The sequence below is a fragment of the Elgaria multicarinata genome, chromosome 1, assembly GCF_023053635.1.
Source record: "Elgaria multicarinata webbii isolate HBS135686 ecotype San Diego chromosome 1, rElgMul1.1.pri, whole genome shotgun sequence".
Lineage (NCBI taxonomy): Eukaryota > Metazoa > Chordata > Lepidosauria > Squamata > Anguidae > Elgaria > Elgaria multicarinata.
In genome coordinates, this window is record NC_086171.1 from 147,948,470 (window position 1) to 147,963,760 (window position 15,291).

The window sequence follows — 15,291 nt, forward strand, 5'->3', positions numbered from 1 at the left end:
CAAAATTGTAAACCGTTTTTTAAATTACTTGTTTGTAAAAAAATAATAATAATAAATTAAGCAGGCAGAGAGAAATTAGGGAGGATCACCTTCCCTACTCCCAACCCTGGCTCTGGCTACGTGCGTGTGCACGGTCGGTGAGGGAAAGGTGGACGTCCATTGAGGGGACGTTCTAGTAGAGAGCTTGATGAAGAGATCTGGAGATCTTTAGCCGTGGCTTGGCCCCGGGGGTCGGCTAAGGGCCAACTTTGCCTTCCTGGCTCGGCCTCCCAAAAGCCACCACTGATTTCTCCTGGCGCGAAAGAAGGCGGGAGGTCTTCACCACAGCTCCGCCCCGAGGACCATCCTCTGAACGCCGAGCGGGCGGAAGAGCTGCTGGCTGTGAGGCGAAGCCGGACGCAGCTCTTCTCCGCCCGGAGGTCTCTGTGGGCAAGAGGAGCCTTGCTCGGGTTCGGCTGAGTCTCCAACCAGCGCCGCCTCCGCCTCGTAGAGCTTGGCTCCCTCACTCGCGTTGCGGCTCCATCACCTGCGCCCCAGGTAAGAGCGCGAGAGGAGAGGAGTGGTCCCCACCCAACTTTCCCCGCTCCCAGGGCAGCGGCACGCTTCAAATCATCCTCTCGCCGCTGCAATCGGAGGGGCCGAGCTATCGCCGCGAGCGCCAGGGCGAAGTATCCTTGCAGAGCCAGGCAACTCTCCCAGGCTTGTGTGTGTGTGTGTGTGTGTGTGTGTGTGTGAGAGAGAGAGAGAGGTAACGGGAAAACCTTAAGCCCCTCTGTACGAAAGAAAACAGGGTCTCTCGGGGTTAAACGTTTAGCTCCGGAAGCTGCTTTCATTGCTAAGGTAAGGCAGTAATAGGCGTGCCTCTGAGTACGTACAGAGCGCCTTTTCTGTAACTCTCAGCCAATCGCCTCCCCTTGTCCAAGATTTGAGGCAGATCTTTCCGGCGCAGATGTTTGATTTCCAGAGGCTTATGTAGTGTGGGACCCCTGTGGTAATTATAAGAGGGTTCCTTAATCTATCTCCTTGATTTAGTAGCCTCACAGCAATAATAACGCGCGCCAGAAGGTACCATTAAGGAGCTGATATTTCTTACACTATCAGGTTGGGCTTTAGTTTCTTTCTGCTTCATTTTTCTTTGTTCAAAATAAGCTGTTCCCCATAAAATGGGCCATTTAAAAACAAACCCAAAAACTGTCAGTAGCAGCAACAACAAAAGATTATCTCTTTCTCATTGAAGGCTTGTGCTAAGAGATTGTATCTTGCCACTTTTAGTATCTTTCATTAGCTTTTGCATCCCCCCACTGACTGGAAAGTGTAACAGTTTCCTAGCAAATAGGCAAACGTAATAGGACATGTTTAAAATTTTAGCGTAGGGAGTTTTGATTTATCCAGCCTAAATATATCAGTATTCATAGTAATCTGTTAATATATATAGCTCTGCTGATGGTGTAGCTATTTGCCATTTCTTGTTTCTCAAAACGAATTAGTAAATCACCCCAGATTTCATTAAAAAAGCCACCTAATTTATTTGAAAACCAGTGCTCTTCCCATTGTTTTGAATGGAGACTTTTTTCAGACCCTCTTCTTATAGAATATTTGTGGCATATCAGACAGCAATTCACAATGTACCGGCCTTTAAATCCATTTATACTAGGTAAATATGTTGAGTCTTATCTGCTGTGTACATAATATTAGCAAAATACAAATGGAAAGATAAAGAAATATTCTGGATATGCTAAACCATATTAATGCAAAACTAATCTCAAGATAAACATATGAGCTGTCTTCTCAGGGTAGTGGTTACCATAGTGCATATTAGGATTGCCATATTAATTAAAAAAAGGAGGGGACAGTCTGGAGCTGGAAAGACTATTTTATGGAGCTGGTGTGTCCTAAAACAAAGGACATACTTGCACAGTTTGAGTAAGCTGCTGGGCACAGGATTGGTGATTTTGCAAAATGCAGACAATTAATAGCCAGAAAATTCAGATAATGCGTTAAGAGCATATTACGCTGACCAATGTGTTATGCAAATGACATGAGTTTCTTAATGTTAGGCTCTATACCAGCCTTCCCCAACCAGGCACCCTCCCTCAGTATTTGACTGCAAACATGTTGGCTGGGGATGATTGAAGTTGTAGTCCCAGACTTATGGAGGACACCAAGCTGGGAAGGATGCTCTCTATAAAAAAATGAACTATAGATATATCTGTGACTGTTGTGGAATATGGAATTTCTATATATGTTTTGGGATGAGTATGAGAAGTGGAAAAAGTGTTGGAGCCTTTGAGCATCTAGGGTGCAGAGAGATGTGAGACTGAGAGAAGGGCAGAGTAACAGAAAGCATTGCATTTGACTGATGTGGCCATTGGGTTCCAGAGCAGCCTCGTCTCTCAGTTGTGGGGTTGGCGAGTGAGTGACAGTGGTTGGCAGCTGCACAAAAGAACAGTAGGAATTCTGTGGGAAATTTTGCAAAAAGGTTGGCTGAATTGCGAAAGACCACTGATAATAGGGTACCCAGGTAGGAGAGATGAGGGAACATGTATATTACAGATAAGTTAAATGTTTAAGTTGAAGGAAGAATCTTTGTCCTCACGTCTCCTTTTTACACATTGCCAATCTTACGTTTTAAAACATCACTACATCTGCCTTCAGTAAATAAATATTATTTAAAATAGCAATAAAATAAAAATCATAATCAGAACAAACATGAAACAATAAGACAGCAGAAATAGAAACAGTTTAAAATAGCAGGAAGTTTAAAATCACAATTTAAAAGCATGTAATCAGAGTAATCCATTAAAATCAACTTTAGACAATCAGGTCTTTAGAACTGATTTAAAAGCAGTCAATGAACCAGTTTGGATAGTTGTTTGTGAGCAACTGGGAGCAAACAAGCATGTTGGCTCCTGCAGCCCCATTCCTTGGTTGTTCACCATGACATCCAGACCTGGAACTCCAGACTGTTTAAGGAGAAACAACCCAGACTATTAACCCAACAACAAAACCATGGGTTAAAAGTCAGGGTTATTTCTCCCTCAACAGCCCAGAGTTCTGGGTCAGGAATGGGTCTTCTTAGGGTATTTAGCAAATTGGGAGTGGACGAGCAGGTGGAAGCCAGTACGTTTACTCACTTCCATGTGCTCACAAACAATCCATGGTATGTTAACCATGATTTGTGTAATCATGCACAGTGATGGAGCCAAGACCTTTCCTGTACTGATGAGGCCACCACAGAAAAGGCCCTATTTCTTGTGCCTACCAACCTGAAAGACCTTACTAGCAGGCCCGTAACCAGGGTCCAAAGCCATTTAGGATGTTAGAGGTATCCCCAATACTTTAAATTGCGCTGAAAATGCACTGGCAACCAATGTAGGATGAGTCTTACATGCTCTGATCACCTAGCCCCCAGAAGCAACTGGGTGCCTGCATTCTGCTCCAGTGGAAGCTTCTAAACTGTCTAAAGGCAGCTCCACATACAGCACATAATAGTAGTCTAGTGTGAATCTAACTTGCACATGAATGACTGTAGCAAGGTCCACTTTCTCTAGGTGGGAAACAGCTGGCAAATCAGCCAAAGCTGATTAAATGCACTCCTGACAACTGTCCTCATGGATAGTGCAGGAGTATCTCAGGCTGTACATTTGGTGCTTTACGGGGAATGCAGCTCCATTAAGCACTGGTTGGTCACTTCTGTCCAGATCAACAGGTTTCCCCACCCACCATACCTCCGTCTTATCTGGATTAAGTCTCGTCTTATTTGCCCTCATCCATCCGAAAACTGCCTCCAGACTGGGACTAGATGGAAAAGATGTGTGCCACTGAAGACACTTTATTATGTATATATTTGTTAATTTATATTCCATTTTTCCTCCAAAGAGTTTTAAGGTTGTGCGCATGATCCTCATCTTCTCCATTTTATCCTCAAAATAACTTTATGAGATAAGTTAGGGTGAGAGACGGTGACTGGTCCAAAGTCACCCAGTGAGCCTCATGGCTGATTGGGGACTAGAACTTGGGTGTCCCAAGTCCCAATCCAAAATCACATTGGCTCTCTTAAGCTCAAACCTCCAGTTGACTTCTCCCAGCAGCTTCATGTAGATAATGAAAAGCATAAGGGATGAAATAGAACTTTTAAGCATCCCAAAGGCCAATGTCCATGGGGTAGAACAGGAGTCTCCTCAGCACCGCCATCTGGATATATCCCTCCAGAAAGTACTGAAGCCACCTCGGTGGTGGGCCTCCTCTGTGGCAGCACCTACCCTCTGGAGGACCCTCCCTCGTGCAGTTCCGGAGGTGGAAAACATATCTTTTAAACATTTCCTGAAGACATACCTTTTTACACAGGCTTTCCCTGGTCTTTAATGTAGCTGGTTTTATATTGCCTTTTCAACTTTTAATGTTTTAAATTTATAGTTGTATTTTATGGTTTTAATTGTGCACAACCCAGAAAGTGTCAGCTGATGGGCAGTATAAAAATGTAATAAAATTTATTATTTATTATTTTATTTATTTTATTTACAATATGTATTTACTGGAGCGGTGTACAAGATAAAATACCAAAAACCAAAACAAAAACACACACAGAATAAAACACCTTAAAATAGATTTTTAAGGTACTTTATTCTGTTTTTATCAGGGTGGAATGATTTAAAAATAATTTTAAAAAATTAGATTTTTTTTTAATTTAAATTGGATTTTTTTTAATAAAATGCTTTTTGAGGAAAAATCTATCTAAAAAAGTTTTCTATTTAAGATACATTATAGTCCGAAGGTTATTCATCATGAAATAAGGATTAATTTTTAATTATGTAGCATGAGGCCATTTAATTTTTTTGGTAAATGAATTCCATTAATCCATTCACAATGTCATGCTCTTCCAGAGGTTTTTGGAATATTATTTTTCTCCTTCCAGTAAAGTACAGCAGGAAAGTTGTCCAAATATGAATGATTAACCTATTAAACTGGAGATAGTTCACCTCACAATAATTTCATAATTATCTATCTATGATGTGTTTCTAATATTATAACCAAATCAGTATTTTTTGATATAACTGTAAAACTAATCTGAAAAGTTTCTATTCTAAAAATGAAAACTTCAACTAGTTGTAAATCTTAAGATTATACCCAGCAAGAATGAGTCTTTGGTCACTCTGAGTTGTGTAAAATATAGCGAGGAAGAGTGCACATTTTTTTGCTGGGGGGGGAGTCACATGATTAAATTGAGTCTTTCTGAGTAGTGATTTAAATCAAATCCACCCTGGTTTTTATTGTATTTTATTTTTAAATAAATTAAGGAACCTCCCCACCCCAGTTCTACCTGAGCTAGGCAACTCAGAAGAATACCATGGTCAATGGTATTGCAGGCCGCATACGTTTTACATAAATACATAAGCATAGGCTTTAAAGTCTAAATACAAGCACATAAATTTATAACAGTTTATAAATGGAACATTTTGTAACGCCAAATACCTTATACATTTCAACTCCATTCATAAAAAATATTTGTTTGGATCCATATTTCCCTCTAAAAGAACTCCACTGACCGGATCCTCCCACCTGCAAGCAGAAGCGGATATGATCTTTGCCTGTTCACCTTTCAGACCCCTATGCCCCACTAAAATCTGTGCCAGAGGGTTGGGGGAGTCTCTGAAATAGCATGGGGGGTGGCACTGGGGGCTGCAGGGGGAAGAGGAAGCCGGTGAATTTCACCTCCTCTGCCTTCCTGCAACAGGAGCCTCCACGAAATCTGAGTCACTTCCATGAACAGAAACAGCCCTTCCATACATAGAGCAGCAGGTCTGGATCTGATCCATTGTGTTCTGTCAGCAGATCGCAAGATATATATATATATATATATATATATATATATATATATATATATATACATACACACACACACACACACACACACACACACACACACTTACTGCTTTGAACATTGCTAAGCATAATATGTAGTATTGGGAGCATAACAAAAAGGTCAGATTATGAAATATTTACACCACCAATATGGCAGCTTTTGCTCCCATATCTGCTATGGATCCAAGAGGCATAGAGAAAACAGAGCTGAGGAACAGGGCAGTCGTCTAAGAGGCTTGGGGAGCTGACAAAAGCTCAAGGGGGGAGGGCGGGGAGTTAGTGTTTTGAGTTATATCATATCTATCTATGCATATGGTTTTGAGTTATATCTATCTATGCATACTATATTGGGACAAAAATATATGAGTATCCATAGGATATCGGACAAATACCAACTTTGGTGGAGTTGGGAACTGTGAAAACTGCATGGGGGAAGGGGTTAACTCTCCCCTGTCCCAGTCCTGAGTCAAATCAGAGGGTCCCATGATACCCATTAACAAAACGCAGGAGACCCTGTGTATGGATTTATATCATGTCTAGTTTAGCCCTGTCACCTCTGACTCAGTGAAGAAGGTTAGCTATTGTTCACCATTGACTAGCTTTGGCAGAATCTATTTGTGTATTTATTTATTTATTTAAAGTATTTTTAAGTACCATCCCAGGAGCCTTTTTAGCTCTTAAGCGAAATCAGTAAAAGAAGAAAATTCCTGGAATCAGTAAAAGAAGACAGTCCCTACCCTCGGACTCTTGGTCTAAAAAGACATGACATGCAAGGAAAAAGGGGCAGGTAGGGAAGAGGAAAAATAAAGTAGTCTTTCAGCAGGACTGGTGGAATGGCCCTGCTTCACCATCTCCTTCCCCTGCTGGGGTGGCTGCTGGTGATGATGGTTAGGAGGGAAGGAGTCTTCTAGGGGGGAGGTCTGCTGTTGGAATGGCCCCACTTCCCCCCCTCATCTTCTCTTATGCATTTCATCACTCCTACTAGGCTCTGGTTTCCACATGTGGCTTGGCATCTGAAATGTATAAGGGAAACATCCTGACAATCTCTGTTATTGTTCACACTGAGGATTAAGGAACCTGCTGCCAGTCTCTGAGATTGCACATGAGAAAGCTGCCAAAATGAATAATAAAAGAGAAGGGTGTCCATGCAGACAGGAGCTATACTGTTCCTTCTGACATATTTAATCAACATTTGTATCTCTTATCATTGCTAATAAAGTATATTTTGATTTTTACTTGAATTAAGTTGGTTCCTAATACAGTCTGTAGGTGTGAATGCTCCCTCACAATGTAAAAAATGAAAGAAGAACAGCTCCCTGCTTGTAGAAAATGAGCACATCAGTGAATTGATCAGACTAAAACCGTTCTCCATGATGAGCAGTTAAATATGCACTCCCCTATTTGTAGTTCGAATTGGTACACACCAGGAAGGACTGTTCCATTTCACTTATTATATTTCTATACTGTGAAATAGCCAAATCTCTTTGGGCAGTTCACAAAGATTGAACACCTTAAAAATATAATTTTGCACATAACATAAAACCACTTACATACAGACATATAAGCAGGCAACACACACATGTTGGAGGGAGAATGCTGGGAGTTATAGGCCTTTGTTCCTGTCTAACATGCATAGCATTGCACCCTTAAAGTCACAATATGCTTAGGCAGCTCCAGTGGACCCTGGGTAAACATGACACACATGGAAGAACTTGGAGTTGCCTTGTTTTCCCCAACACAAATGTCTGTGGGTCAAAGCAATTATTCTTCTCAAGATCTTGGTTTAGAAAAATCTGGCTGCTCTAGGTCATGGATATGACTAAGAGAGAAAGTCTTTACTTATCCTACATGGGAGACATGTTTGTGCTTCAGCTGAACTTGATGCAATTGCTAGTCTTCAAGAAGTAGGCTCTAGTAATTTATAATAAGGATTTAAATTAGATTACTGTAAATGGCAGATAATCTAATTTTGTAATGAAGTTTGTCTGGCGATTGTAACAAAGCTAGGAAGCTCTTTGCTTCAAAATGTTTTTGGATATGTAATAAATCACCATTGAATGAATGAATGAATGAACATCAAGTCGTAGGTTTTGGTAGTTGTTTAATTGACATAGAACCATCTCCCTTTCTTTATTACTACTGGTAACCCATACCTTTATGCTCAATCATAGAATGAAATAAAGTGGGTTGTAATTCAAGGAACCCTCTTCCAGATGTATATTTTTTCCTTGCGCACACAGTTTTTACAAGAATCACATGTGAAGAAATCAAACAACATCTCAAGAATCTGTTTAAGAGTAAAAAGATGTATAGCTTGTGCACATGAAGTAGGAGGGTTTATTTTATTTTATTTTAAATTTTGTTTTAGTGTCTACTCATGTCTTTCAGTTGCCTGCATAGAGTCGGTTGCCGGATTCCCCTGCAGCTGAGGATGGGACATGGGCCCTTCCTTGTGTTGTGTTTCTAAGCCCTCCCACTGCGATGTGAGACAATAAAGGGGTCTGCCAAGTAATCCAGAAAACTTTATTCAGCAAATAAACATCTCTTAGCACCTGAAGAGTGTGTAACACTAGGAACTTTCTTCTAGGCTAAAACTTGGCTAATTAAGCTAGACAATTGTCCTTTCAACAAAAGGGAAGCTTTTTCCTCTGAGCTCTTTAACTTCAGGGAGCGTTCCTCTGAAGAAGCCTTTGGCAAGAAGCTAGCCAAGCTGATCGCCTCTCGCCTTCTTTTAGCTCCGCCTGTTTGAATTGGCGGCTGATTCTGGAATTGGTCAACTCTGAAGTCCCTTCCCCCTCTGAAGATTGCTGAGTTCCCACAGACTGGGTTTTTAGCATTTTCGTGATGAAGTCTGGTGACTATTCATCCCTGGCTGCTGAAGAGCCTGGGAGAATCTCTGCCCCCACTTCTGGGTAGGCCAATACATTTCTAGTCCTTTTTTTTTTGGTTCAGAATCTGATTCTGATTGATAACCTGAAACGCCTTCCCCCACACTAAGGAGAACAGGCCTGATCATGACACATTGGTTGGCACCCAAAATAGCCAGAGTGTAATAAAAGCATTAAAGTAGATTACATCTCCTAGGAACAAAATGGAGCTCAACCATATCTACATCTCTGATGCACAGACCACTTTTTAGCTATTAACCCTTACATGGGACTGCTGGGTCCTAGTACCTGACCTACCCTGGCAGCCTCTCTCAGCTTGCTGCTTTCTAAGTGTGTTGGACTGCAATCCCTATCATCTTCAACCAGCACAGTCATATGCCAGGAGAGATGTAGTCCAACACATCTGGAGGGCAACAGGTTGGGACTGCACCATGGCCATGAGTATTTCTTGCAAAAAACTCCATGACTGCCAAATTCTGTGAAAGCTCCCCAAAATGGCAGAATATCTAAGGTCATATAATCAAATCATAGTGAAAAGATGCAGAGCAACAATTGTGCACTGATGCTTATACATTATATTGATTCATTTGACTATTTTGAGGGGTGTGTTGCTCTTCTCAGCCCATGTCAACTTTTTCCTGTATGGACTGAAAATTTCTGTGCCTGGTAATCTGTTCATGAGCTGCGTGACAGAATCCACACAACTCATTGTATGCATGCTATCCCAGTGGTTTGTGCTTATGACAAATGCTTTGTCTCCCATGCAGTCTGTGTGAATTGTCCCCTTTGTATTAGTGACTGTTGCATCAATAAGTAAATTTAACTGAAGCTATAATGGGATTTATGGGTTTCATTTCATTCCCAACTCTGCTTCTGCCCTGACCTCTCTATTGCGGTTCTCCTTCCTTCTATGTGATTAGGCTGATGTTGGGAGCAAAAGTGCTTTATTTCCTTGCTGCAAGAGAAATGTGTTGACACGCTAGAGGCAGCACCCTCAGTCTAATTTGTTTATATTAGCTTCCCTCTTGTACAGAAATACTAGATGTCAAATGCATAATGCATCTTATGACTCATAGTTGAACCACAAAATAGTCTGAGCAGTACTTTATGCCTCTGATCCATTTTTTTTTAAAAAAAACACATATAGCTAGGATGTGTGTTTCATTAAACAGCCCCGACTAACCAGTAATTGGGAGGTCATTCTGTGTGCTGAATCCTTAATAGGTGAGCTTGATCATTATATGTAGGCCTGCTGCGCTGCTTGTGGCTGCTTCCTCTAATCACATATTTACATTGGGCTATAGATCAGTGGCAGGGTCCCAGGTTCAGGAACACAGGAAGCTGTCTTATATTAAGCCAGACTGTTGATTCACCAGAATTGTCAGCACTCAGTGGTAGCCGCCCTCCAGGGTTTCAGGCAGGAATTTTTCCTACTCTACTTGGAGATGCCGGGGATCAAACCTGGGACCTTCTGCATGCAAAGCAGATGCTCTGCTGCTGTCATCTCCCTAAATAATGGAAGAAGGTTATAAGTATCCAAAGATACATGCAGCTAATAACAACATAAACATCTGGCCAACATTGCTTGGGGACACTGCAACGCAACTGGGATTAGAGACTAGGAAGTACACAGGACTAGGCATTACACCGAATGAAATCCTACCCGTAGCATTCTTTGACCAACCTGTCATTTTCTAGACATCTCTTTTAGACTTTTTTCTGCCACTGTGATTTCAGAAAAACAAAATGAAACTGTTCCATATTCTGAATTCCATGGGGACTATTGTACAAGACGTTTTGTTGCCTGAAGCAAAGGATAACACGTTGTCCCCTCCCATTTCATGTACAGAAGCTGACCAGACTGACAGTTAAATCTTACTTTGACACTGATGATGGGCAAGCAATTTCCACTGTGCTTGAGATCAGCAGGCTTGCTTAAGGGAAGCAGAATAGGACATGTAACACACACCGCGCCTAGTAACTACTACCTAGGGCAGCCATCTCACTTTGCATAGAGGTAGGCAAAGTGTTCAAACTATATCCAACCCTGATGGTTTGAGTAGCTGCCATTTGAGGTAATTGTTTCCAGTCAGGAATCAGTACCAAATAAAAAGAGGTGAGAGACATAGGAAGCAGATATCCCAAGTGTATCCCATTATAAATTGTTTAATATATACATTTTTTGGATGGATGGAATCCAATGCTACATTAGCAGAATGTACTCCCTCTCTCCTCCCTTTGAAAATCTGCTCTGAAGGGTCCCCCAACCTTCTGGAGCAGATTTTTGAGGGTGTACTGCTGGGTGCTGGTGTGGGTGCGGGTGGGCAGCAGGGTGAAGAAAGAATCTCCCCCTTCCTGGTTCCACTGATGCAAGTAGTTCTATCATTGATTGGATAAACCTATAGATTTATCTCCATGCATTTTGAGTATCTCTTAGCACATTAATAGTGCAAAAGATCTGTGTGGGCATGAGCATATGTGAGGGCAGTTATTACTTTATTGCATACCCCTACTATTTGTTTACATTGATATTTATTTATTTAAAGTATTTTTACCCTGCCTTTCTTCATATAGTTCAAGATATGTTCATAAGCTTCTCCCTGCCACACTCATGGATTTTTTATTTATTTTTTGCTATTATTATTAGATTGCAAAGAAGCACAGTGCTTTTTCCTAAGGGAGAAACATACAAGCAATAAACCTTGCAATGCCCACTTAGAGTGAGATTGACATGGTAAATGGGAAACCACTATATTATCAAGAACTAGTGAATTTCCCAGTGGGGGAAATGTACAAGGAGCAAATCAAGAATAAGTGCCAGATTTAAATTGACTAGGTAATTGGCAGCACTACTTTGAATGGGGAAGATCTTCCTCAGTCACACTGAGGTTTCTCAAATTAGTCTACCATAAGTCAGTTTTATTGTACTTAGCACCTCTACTATCAAAATCTTACTGGGAATCTTTTCTTCTTGTATTAGTGAAAAGGCTACTCATACCTTGTCTTGGAATTTTTTTTAGCAAAATGTAATAGTAACAATGCAGTATCACAATGATAAAACATGCACAGAATCTCTGTTCTCGTGGAGTCTTACTACTTATATTTCTTGTGCACTCAGGATTAACACAGAAGTAGGCACCTTTTCACTTTAGGTGCCAGTCAGTAAAGAATACAATAATTAAGGCAATCTGGAAGCCAGGTGGCCCCATCTCATCTTGGCACAAATTTGGATGTTTTTTCCTTTCAACTTGGTAAAATGTTAGCTAGTAATGTTGAAATCTAATAATGAAATTCAGTTTGTTCAGTCCATATTATCTAATATAGGCAGGATTAATAATCTTTTAAATATCCTAGCTGTTCATAATTAACCCTAGAGGCATGCAGGTGTCTTGGCTACATCATCCAGTCAGCACCCCTGCCAAGTTTTTTGTAATTCTTGCCTGATGAAGAGATCTGGCGATCTCGAAAGCTTGCACCTTTTTTGAGATCTTTGAGTTGGCCTAATAAAAGTATTATACTATATCGATTTTGGCATTTTTCTTATGGCCAACACAGCTGCCTTTGTTTTTTGTTCAGTGTATCCCTGGATTGTGGGGGTGGGGGTAGAACATGTCAATGGGGATCACAAAGAGCGTGTACTGTCCTTGAATGAAATAAATCACAGAGAAAGAAAAAATGGGTGCTGTTGTTTTCTTAGATGGCTTCCGTAACAGATGCCAGATATGGACACAAGGATGCTTCCGACCAGAACTTTGATTATATGTTCAAACTCCTGATCATTGGCAACAGCAGCGTGGGCAAGACATCCTTCCTCTTTAGATATGCTGATGACACTTTCACTCCAGCCTTTGTCAGTACAGTGGGAATCGACTTCAAGGTGAAAACTGTTTACAGGAATGACAAGAGAGTAAAACTGCAGATTTGGGTAAGTACCCAACAATTCCTGAATCATTTATCTTATGCACTAAATGACCAATATTATTCCCAGATCCCAGCATGATTATAGTTCACAGGGTGTTCGTTTGTTTGCATTTTGTTTGAACAGAAGATTTATTTATTTTTAACCTCCTAAAATAGAGACTTTTGAAACAGGGCATTGCATTCTTTTTAAAGTCTGTGTCTGAAACTATTCCCATTGCCCTTTATGGGCTGCTGAAGTTTGTCAGTAGCATTGTGGCCGTGTGTTCCTTCTTGTGTATGAATGCAGATTCAAATACTCCTTCTTTCAGGGATGCTCTCAAGTTTTTTCCTCTGGAATTTTGACATGCTTTGGTGACCCTCTTTTTATGGAGCATTCAGACAAAGATCTAGAAAGCTCATTGTACAGTGTTTTCTGTTTTGTCCTGCTGTGGTTTTTTCCATACCTGATTTGTGCTGATGTTTTTGTAACAATACAATTGCAGCATCAGCCTGTCCAATGAAAACAGAGAAATTACCATTAAGGCTTGTAGGACTCCTATTACTATAAACCAGGGTGTTGAATCTCAGGCCTGTGGGCCAAATCCAACCCTCCTGGGTTCTCTATAGGGTCATGCCCCGTTCCTCCCTTTCCCTCAATTGTTTGGTGGTTTCCCAGGTTTTGCACAATTTTTACCCATTCTAAAAGGTTGACATGCCTCTCCTAAATCCTGATTACTAGCAGTAATAGCTACAAACTAGAATATGCAGGATTTTTTTGTATTTTAGCTTTGCTCTTTTTCTCTTTGGCCCTGACCGTCACTGAATGTGGCTCCCAAAAGCTTCTCTGAAATGGAATTTTCATCCCTCAGGATGGAAGAGATTCAACACCCCTGCTTTAAAGGAACATTTCATCTTTGAAGATATAGCCCATTTTATATTATTCCCTGCTTATGCTAGCTGGGAGAGCTAGTGATGAATAGCCACTGAATTGCCCCTCGAATAGCCTCTCTGAATTGTCCCATGTCAGCTTCCTTTCCAGGGGTGGGGAAGGCTTTCATTACTGATTTTCTATCTATGTTTTCCTTATTGTATAATGAAACAGAAATGTTTTTCTGTTATAAAAAGAAACAAGAAAATGCGGTGGATCCAGATTTAGGCACATACAACTAGGCTGGCCACCCCCTCCACCCCATGGCAGCCCCTCCAGCCCCCTGAAAATGCTACACAGAGGGCCAGGGGTCCATGCTGAATGAGGTGAGCTGTGATGTGGGGAGACGGGTGTTACTCCAAAATTAGGTGAAGGCACCTTCCATGAGTGGAGCGCTTTTTTCCACAGAAGGCACATGCTGGATCCAATCCAATGTAAGGAAATCAGTAATGCATTCTACCACCAACACAGGAAGAAAAACTGACATGCCAATTCAGAGTGTTATTGAAGGAGCTATTAACAGGGTATTCATCACTAATCCTGGGATCAACAGGAAGCAATGAAGTGGCATTTACCTGCAAACAATGCACTTTTAGTTGAAGTCACTAGCGATCATTACAAAACAAGACTTATTTGTGTGCAAAACATTATATAAGGACATTGCCCATGGGGAAGGGCATTGGTGTATAATACAGTGCTATATTAAGTGCTGTGTGGAACTTCAATTTTAATTCTGCTTTCAGCTAATTGCATAAATGCAAAGCCTCCAACAGTGATAAAGACCTATGGAAGCAACTAGTGGGGGGTGAGAGCATTTGGTGTTTTGGCCTTTCAAGCCAAAATAGTGGAGAGAGGGGGGAGATTCCACCATAGCTTATTTTCCTATCCCACATGCACCACCTAATTACCCAAATCACCTTCCCTGGGTGTGGCTTGTTGTAATGTCTGGACCTGGCGAAGGTGGGAGGCCAGTGTGGTTTGCATGGATGTGGCTTATCATGACAAGCCACACACGGCGATGGCAATTATGTTAATTAAGTGGTGCACAACTGTCATGCGCAGGGTGGGAAAATAAGCCATGATGGCTTATTTTCCCACCTTGATCACAATGTGGCCCATGAAGGTGAATTGCTTTCCACCTCTGGAGCATATTTCAAAGGAATATTAGCATTGGCAATGAATTCAGATATGAATTAGATATTATGCCCCATGCTGAGGAAGAATTTGCTATACCTAAATCAGCCTTCCCCAGCCTGTTGTTCTCCAGATGTGTTGGACTGCAAATGGCCATGTTGGCTGGGATGGATAGGGGTTCCAGTACAACACATCTGGAGGGCAGCAGGTTGGGGAAGGCTGATCGAAATAATATCTGTAAGAAGGTTATCCTGGCTTCTAAAAGAAACTTATACTACCAGCTTTATAGTCAACGTGGACCATTTGGCCATGCATACTGATGAAGAGAAATCCTATTGTAATCTGTAATATAGAAGTATCCTTTGGGGAAACCTGTTGCCCTTTTTTCACCAGTGGGAAGAGCGGCTCTCTCTCTTTTAGCTATTGTTGCAAAAAATCTGATTGTGGAGTTAACATAGTACCAGTCAAGAGTATACAGTATCAAACTGTATCATTGATGCTTCATTCTGGCCACCATCCTTAAGAGAAAAGAGTGCTGGCTGAGGAATGCTGGGAGTTTTAGGAGTTTTTTCTGTCTAA

At 41.2% G+C, this 15,291-nt stretch overlaps 1 protein-coding gene across 2 annotated transcripts in view; it reads left to right on the forward strand.

Moving 5' to 3' along the window:
* Window positions 1-391: 391 nt before the first annotated feature.
* Window positions 392-15,291, forward strand: part of RAB3B (RAB3B, member RAS oncogene family) — a 114,680-nt gene continuing 99,780 nt past the window's right edge. Inside the window, exons 1-2 of one of the 2 annotated variants that reach the window (XM_063118360.1) lie at window positions 392-537; window positions 12,448-12,675. In XM_063118360.1, coding sequence (XP_062974430.1) covers window positions 12,448-12,675 — 228 coding nt within the window. In that variant the 5' untranslated portion in view covers window positions 392-537. Of the gene's footprint in view, window positions 538-786; window positions 841-12,447; window positions 12,676-15,291 lie in introns of those variants that run through there. The other variant, XM_063118352.1, reaches the window with a different exon arrangement.